We start from the raw sequence: 8,224 nt of genomic DNA on the forward strand, positions 1-8,224 counted from the left end.
TACAAAATAAATTAATTATCTTTTATTTTATTTAATTGTAACTAGTGTGTAAGTTAGTTACATAATCAAAGATAAAATTTATAGTTTTTTTTAAGATTTCAAAAAATTTACAAGATTTGCAATAAAGTGTTTGTTTAAACCATTTCATAGATTTTTATTTTTTTTATCTTCGTAATCTTAAATAAATTCTCTTACTTGTTATTCATTCATTTTCGTCAAAGACTTTTCTTTTCAAAAGATTAAATCTATTATTCATAATTTTAAATAGATCCTAATTTCAAATAGATTCTCTTATTTTTATTCGTTCATTTTCACCAAAGACTTTTCTTTTCAAAAGGATTAAATCTATTATTCATAATCTCAAAATAGATCCTAATTTCAAATAGATTCTCTTATTTTTATTAATTCATTTACACCAAAGACTTTTCTTCTCCAAAGGATTAAATCTGTTATTCATAATATCAAATAGATCCTAATTTCAAATAGATTCTCTTATTTTTATTCATTCATTTTCATCAAAAGGCTTTTCTTTTCAAAGGATTAAATTGACTATTTATTATCTCAAATAAATTATCGTATTTCTATTCATTCATTTTTATCAAAAACTTTTTTTTCCACAAGATTAGATCGAGTGCTTGTTCACTTGAAGGTTTTTCTTTTTTCTCTCTCTATTGTTGTTCTACAATTTATCATTTTTATTCTATCTTTAGTTTTTTTTCTTCTTTTATCTACTTCTTTATTTTTTTATCTTTTTTATCAAATTTTGTTGATGATTTGCTTTTTTTTCAAATCCAAATTTAATTGGTTTCTTATTGGAATTAAATAAATAAAAGGTTTAATATCACTTTTAATTCCTGTTTTTATTTACTTTCTTCAATGACATGTGACATACACGGTTCAGATAACATCATGACGAAATGAGTAAATTAAACAAAAATTACAAAAAATGACTTTCACATTGAACAAATTCGACAAAAATAAGGATCAAAAGTGATATTAAGCCCACATAAAACCAATAATTGAATTTCATTTGTGGTTGCTTTGGGTTGATTATAATATTGGTTGTTGTAATGTATATTGATTTTAAAGAGGTAATATTTATGATGAAATAAAATATATGGAAGTTTAGGATTTAAGATTTATAATAGTTAACAAATATAAATTTTAAATAAAATAATGAGTAAAGTGTTTTATTTTTAATTTTATTTTAGATTTTCCAAAACCTTTTGCCTCGTTTCGTGTTATTTCTGTTAGATTTTGCATGACATTGGTTGATTTAGATGGTGTCAACCTCCATTTAATGCTAATTCTATAATTACTATACTCAATAAAAGGATCCATTTTTTTTTTTTATTTCGTGGTGGTCTTCAGAGTATTTTAATTGTTTTCCAAGTTGGCATGTGATAAACTTGATTACTTTATGTTTTTAAATAAAGATATCATATCAAAACTAGATTTTATTTTTAACACTCACTGACAAGTTATATTGGCTTATAGTTCCTGCAGAATAAACCGACAAGATGATGTATGTCAAAGGTTCGAATGTTGGGAATTCCAGCAAATGTAAACCAGAATGTTCTTCATCGTTAGTCTCAAACCTTCCTCCCCGTGAAGATTTGGATTTAAGACATCAATATAATATAGGAAATCAAGTCTGGTGTAAACATCCTGAAATCAGTCATTACCGTAATAAGATTAGAAATGACATGTAAGTTTTTACATTAACTTATAAAATTTATAAATTTTATCCCTGTAAGATATAAAGAATAAAGTTATTACTGCTGACTTTTGCTTCATCATAAAATAGTCATTGGGTGGATACTAACCAAATTTTACTTACAGTTATGAAATTTTAGTATCCATAATGCATTGGGAGCAGAGAAAGTCATCTGGTATTGCAAATATTCTAGAAAGCGAGCTATTTATGGATGCTGCTTCCCTAGTATGTTTTGAAACTGTATAAGCATGTTAGAGGATCAAATGCAAATTTTGTCCAAATTTTCTTATTTAAGCATCCAGCATTATTTGATAAGTTTTGTTACATGTTTGGCATCACAGGAGGAGTATATCAACAGAAAGACATTGGTTCGGCGGTTGAAGACAAAAGTCAAAATGTTTGGTGCAAATAAACGTCATCAAGTAGACAATACTATTTCTTGCACATCTAACATGTTGTCATCTTCTGAGTCATTGCATTCTTGGTCTAATGGAAGTCTACCAGGACATGCTTTTCAGAAAGGGCTCCATCCTTGCATTAATGTAACTCATTATGGTGCAGCATATAATAGACATGACTTATCAAAAGGAGGGCTGTCATCGATCCCAAAATGCACTGATTTGGATGTGCGTTCTGAGTTTTCTGCTGCTTCTGTTGTTGGGGGAAGCCATTTGGGAACTAGCTCCAAGTCATTTGGTTGGTACTTCCAATTTTGTTTTCACTATCATGTTTTGTTTTACCTTTTTCCAAACTAGTAATTTTTGTATGATGTATGGTTTGAATTTTCAGAAGCATCCAATCATTTTCTTGATTGTCCTTCTGAAGTCACGCAACCACCAACCAAAAGAAGAAGAGTGGATTCTGAAACTGAGTGCAAGGTGGAACAAATTACAAACCCAGTACCTGAAAGCAATACTTGGATAAAACATGATTCAAGCAATGGTACATTTGGACTGCCTCCTGGGACAGAACCAATTTTATATGAAGGTACACAAGCTTATAACCTGTTAACTATGACTTAGTAGATGCTATCAGTGTATCTGATTCTAATGTGAAACTTGCTATCAGTGTGTCTGATTCTAATGTGAAACTGTTTGTGAAAAATCTATGGCTTCAAATATAGAGGAAATGCAGGACAGAAGCACATTCAACCAATCTGAGTCCAATGCTAGAAAGAAAGTCATTCCACCAAAATCTCAAGAAGAGGGAATGAACTCCACACATCCAACCACTAATACTGTTTCCTCAACAACTGAATCTTTAACAAGAAGTCCAATAGAGGAACACATTAGAAGTCTCAGCAAGCAAGATAATAATAAAGTCATTATACCATCTTCTATTGTCTTTTCATTACCCTGATTTCTTCCAAATCTCTTACTAGTATTGTGAATTTGTTGTAGAATTGGCAAGTTTGCTTTGGATTTTTTCAAGCATATACAAACTAACCCTTTCTTTTAATAGGGTACAACGGATGGAGAATCAGGAAATGATACTCACAAATGCCAATTATGTTCATTGGCAACGCTGCACTTTGCCCCTAAGCCAATTTATTGCTTCTGTTGCGGCACCAGCATCAGGCATAATGCATGTTATTACTATAGAAAAGAAGAAGAGGACACACATAATTGCTTTTGTCCTACATGCTATAGGAATGCCCGAGGTGGGAACATCACATTCAACGGGACAACTGTTTCCAAGACAGATCTTTGCAAAACTAAAAATGATAGACGATGTGAAGAAGCGGTACATTTAATAATATCTTTGTACTATATTCATCTGAATGTAGATAACTTCAAACTCACTTTTGATTACAATTGTTTCTTGTTTCTTCCAGTGGGTTCAATGCAGTAAATGCAAAAGTTGGCAGCATCACATATGCGCACTCTATAACAATACAAGAGATTTGGACAACAGTGCTGAATATATCTGCCTTTTATGCTGCCTAAACGAAAATAGAAATGATGTGCGTGTACCCTTTGATGCTAAAGACTTCCCGAGAACCATGCTTAGTGACCACATAGAGGGAAGGCTTTTGAAGCGTCTCGGTCAAATTGAAAGGAATAAGATTCCTGAGGTAAGACTTTTCAAGTAAAGAATTTTAATTAGCTATGTTTGAGTATGCATGTGCCCAGTTTCTTTAACATTTTTGTAATCTTATTTAAACAAGTAAACTGTAAATTATTAATTTAGAAAGTTCATATTTTCTGATTGGTCTGGTGTCAATGAAATTACTAGGGTTTTGTAGCAGACAATCTTTCTGTTAGGGTTGTGCTATCTGTGGACAAACATATTGAAGTGAAGAAACAATTTCTGGATATCTTTGAGGGGGATAATTATCCTGCAGAGTTTTCTTACGCTTCAAAAGTAAGTAAAGAGGTTAATCAAATGAATATATTTACTTTTTTAGTTACATTGTTGTATTCCAAAATGGCATTGGCTTCTGTTTCAGGTTATTCTTCTGTTTCAAAAGATTGATGGAGTGGATGTGTGCCTCTTTGCAATGTATGCTCAAGAGTTTGGATCAGAATGCGGCTATCCAAATCAGCGTTCTATATATATTTCATATCTCGATTCGGTTAAGTATTTTAGGCCGGAAATACATATCTCGGCTACAGAATCTCTCCGTACCTTCGTTTACCATGAAATATTGGTATGTGTTTTCAAATTTTGTTTATTATATCAATTAATTAATATGGGAAGCACTTTAAACAATCAATTTTTCCATTCATGTTTTGCCTTTTTGGTCCTCAGATTGGATATCTTGATTTTTGCAAGAAAAGAGGTTTTACAACTTGTTACATATGGTCCTGTCCACCTATAAAGGGAGAAGATTATATATTCTACTGTCATCCTGAATCTCAGAAAACTCCGAAAAGAGATCAACTACGACATTGGTAAGCCTTTTTGTCCTTATCTGCTTTTAGTTTTCAGACACTATGAAACTGTCATGTTATATGATTCTTTTATTAATTTCATCATCTCTGAAAAATTAGCACGCACTGCCGTGTAACCATTGAGTAATTTATACATATATATGTTGTTTGTTTAATTCATGTAGGTATCATTCGGCTCTAAGAAAGGCAGTTGAACAGGATATTATTGTTGGTTTATCAAACATATTCGATTATTTCTTTGTTCCTACTGGAAAACGTGAATCCAAGGTAACGGCTGCTCGTTTGCCTTACTTTGACGGAGACTTCTGGTGTGGTGCTGCTATGGATAAAGCCAGCGAGATTGAACAGCATACTGGAGGAAACCGCGAAAAGATTCTGAAATTAATACCAAGCAGATCTTTGAAGTCGATGGGATGTGTCAATCTTTCCAAAGGAACTGCAAAAGATATTTTAGTAATGCAGAAGGTTCGTCTGTTTGTTATATTAGCTCTTCATAGTTGGATCTTACTTGGTAGTTTAGTTTGTTTGTGAATCCTTCTTATGAAAGATTGAAAGGGTTATTAAATAAAGATACATTGAAGTTCGAGTTCTAATAATCAAAGAAAAACAGTTCAATTGTTAACATTTTTGGATTAACAAAGCAGGAAGTTGTTCTTCATGAACAACACAGATAGATATCATGTCAGACTATTAGTTATTTTTACTTAGTTTATTACTGAAACAAAATTACCCTTAGTCCTGCATTATTACATTGAAATTAGTCAATGCCATCGTTATTTTCAACTTTTCTTCTATCTGTTTTTATTAGTTAATCTTAGACCGATATGATATTTACCTGCAGTTTCCTTGTTGTAGTGTTCTATATTTACTTAAATGAATCTTATGAATATATGCTTTTATACATGTTTGAATGAAATATTGATCCATATTTATTTGCTGTATTTGATCTTTCTTTTCTTTTTACCACCTTATAACCAGCTGGGACAAACCATATTACCTTTCAAGGAAGATTTTATGGTAGTTCAGCTTCAGTACGTTTGCATCCACTGCCATAAAGTGATAGAGTGTGGGAAGCGATGGTTTTGCAAGGAGTGCAAGATATTTCAGGAGTGTGAAAGGTGAAAACCCCTTAAACATCAAATATTTGAACTGATTTTCCCCTTTCACCCGTATAAATGTGTTGTATATGATTGAATTGGAAATTTGATATAGAAAAACACTTTTCTTCTCTAGAATACAGACTTTACATATTTTTTATGTCGACTATGTTCTTGTTAATAAGTGCTACTGCTTGATTCTCTCATTGAACAGCTTGCTATAAATATAAACATCGCCTCCTACGTATATACTTTTAGACTTACTGTTATCATTCTCTTAATTATACATTCTTAGTATTATGTTTACCCTTTTTTAACGAGTAACTCACACTATTCCTATAATCTGTCCAAGTTTTTTCAATTATTTCGAACTACTTTTCTTGTATGTTTATTTATATACAATATACAAACTAGTATTATATATGTATAAATACTGCTTCCACAACTTGAATTATATTACTTGTTATAGCTTTATTGTTCAGGGTCTTCTGTCTCGTGTGCTATATGTTGCGTATGCTAATCTTTCTGGCTTTATATTTGGTAGCAGGATAAGAAATGCTTATGTCGTTTGCTTTTCATGTGAACATTGCAGATGTCACACGTTTGATTCACACACTTCTGTAAAAGGCCAGCAGCACAAACTTTATCAGGTACTTCCTAAACTTTAAGAAATGTTCATATGATTCTCTCATCAACCCTTGGTGAGTTTTTGAGACACCGAACATGTTTGAATTGTGTGCATCTGATTCCAGGTCCTTATGGAAGGCATCCTTCGTGATACAACTAAGGAGAAAGATATCATCATTAATAAGGGGTTATTTGATACCAGATATAACTTTCTTAGCTTTTGCCAAAGGAATAGATTTCAGTTTGATACACTTCGTCGAGCCAAGTATTCCTCAATGATGATCCTCCATTTTTTGAGCAACCCTACTACTACGACTGTGACTGATGGAATAGTTTGTCAAGTTTGCTGTAAACGCATTGATAGCCAGTGTTACTGGAAATGTGAGAATTGCCCCGAGTTCAATGTGTGCTCTGCATGCTATATCGCCAGAGGTGCACAATGTCATGAACACACGTTGAGTGAAACTTCTTCAGCTGCACTATCTCCTTCAGGGAGTGAAGAGTCAAAGCAGAACACAGCAGTGGTATGAGTGAACCTTAGTTTTGTTTTCCGTTCTTATGAAATGATATGCATGTATGCATGATTGCTGAACCAACCTTACCATGCAGTTGCAGGAACTTCTGGATGTTATAAAGCACGCATCACAGTGTCATTCAATTCAAACTCAAGCATGCACCTATCCCTACTGCCTTAAAATAAGAAAGTTGTTTTATCATGCCAGTAGGTGTACTGTTCGAGTTTCTGGAGGATGCCAACCTTGCAAGAAGGTTTGGCAGGCAATAGCTTTACACTCAAGGACTTGTACAGACTCAGCATGTCGCATTCCTCGTTGCATGTTAGTTACTTTTACATCTCTCAAATCTACACTTTTATTTTTTTTCTGAATTTTGCATACATATTTATTCATTGGTATATATTTTTCAACAATTTGCAGGGATATGAAGAAGCAAATGGTTGGCATCGCAATCTGAACCACGACGTAGAACTGCAATTTTGGAAGATAACAAAGAACTAGCAGTTGATTGAAACCTTTTTCTGTATGAATAAAACTAGCAGTTGACTGAAACCTTTTTCTCTATGAATATTGAACAAATGAAATGTTGTACATGCAATTTGTAAATCTTTTATTCATTGGTATATATTTAAAAACCTAATAACTTCATAACTCCATGATTTAATAATTTTGTTAACACAAGATTGTCTAGAGACGAGATAGTCTAGTATTTTTTATTTTGAAGTTTAACAAACAACTTTGAATGAAATAAGTGTTATCAATATAAACCATGGACTATGAATAGGTTAACAACTTTTTAACAATAGATTATGTGTCATTATTTTATTGGTTCATATATTTGAAACGGACCAATCACGAGCTATCACATAAACTGTGATAAAAAAGTTGTCAAAAAAATTGTTAAAAAACATTTTCCATAAACCATCTATTAAATAACAATTTGCAAAAATCGTGTTTTCTAGCATATATAGTATAACAAACCATGTCTAACAAAAGGAAATGTCTAGTGTATGCTTAACAAAACACTAAAGCTTAAAATTTTATATTTAAATAGTGTTTAACAAATGAATGTTTAAATAAAAGAATCATCTAGGAAAAACTCGTTAAACTATGTAATAAAACTTACAAACAAATTTATAAAATAAGCGTTTAACATTTTATATAGTTTAAAAATCATATATTAAACGCTTTGCTTCTTAAACAATGTTTCTCTCAACTAGCTTACATGTGCCAAAATGTTTTAAACATGTAATATGCCTAAACAATTATTAATAGCTCTACAATGTAGACTTGAATCTGACTACATACCTATCTAAAAAGGCAATGAAGTCTACATGGAAGTCAACTCTCAGTTTAACGGATCTTTCTCGAAGA

At 31.9% G+C, this 8,224-nt stretch overlaps 1 protein-coding gene across 1 annotated transcript; it reads left to right on the forward strand.

Annotated features, from left to right (window-relative positions):
- The first annotated feature begins 1,864 nt into the window (after positions 1–1,864).
- On the forward strand, positions 1,865–7,365 carry LOC108335012 (histone acetyltransferase HAC12). Its single transcript, XM_052870065.1, has 15 exons — positions 1,865–1,942; positions 2,059–2,413; positions 2,507–2,704; positions 2,841–3,058; positions 3,179–3,460; positions 3,552–3,791; positions 3,953–4,081; positions 4,167–4,367; positions 4,469–4,611; positions 4,776–5,076; positions 5,590–5,729; positions 6,301–6,358; positions 6,461–6,859; positions 6,951–7,171; positions 7,271–7,365. The coding sequence occupies exons 1-15, from the start codon at positions 1,865–1,867 to the stop codon at positions 7,305–7,307; spliced, it is 3,000 nt and encodes a 999-aa protein (XP_052726025.1). The 3' UTR covers positions 7,308–7,365.
- The last annotated feature ends 859 nt before the right edge of the window (positions 7,366–8,224 follow it).

This window comes from Vigna angularis, chromosome 10, assembly GCF_016808095.1.
Source record: "Vigna angularis cultivar LongXiaoDou No.4 chromosome 10, ASM1680809v1, whole genome shotgun sequence".
In the NCBI taxonomy this organism is placed as follows: Eukaryota; Viridiplantae; Streptophyta; class Magnoliopsida; order Fabales; family Fabaceae; genus Vigna; species Vigna angularis.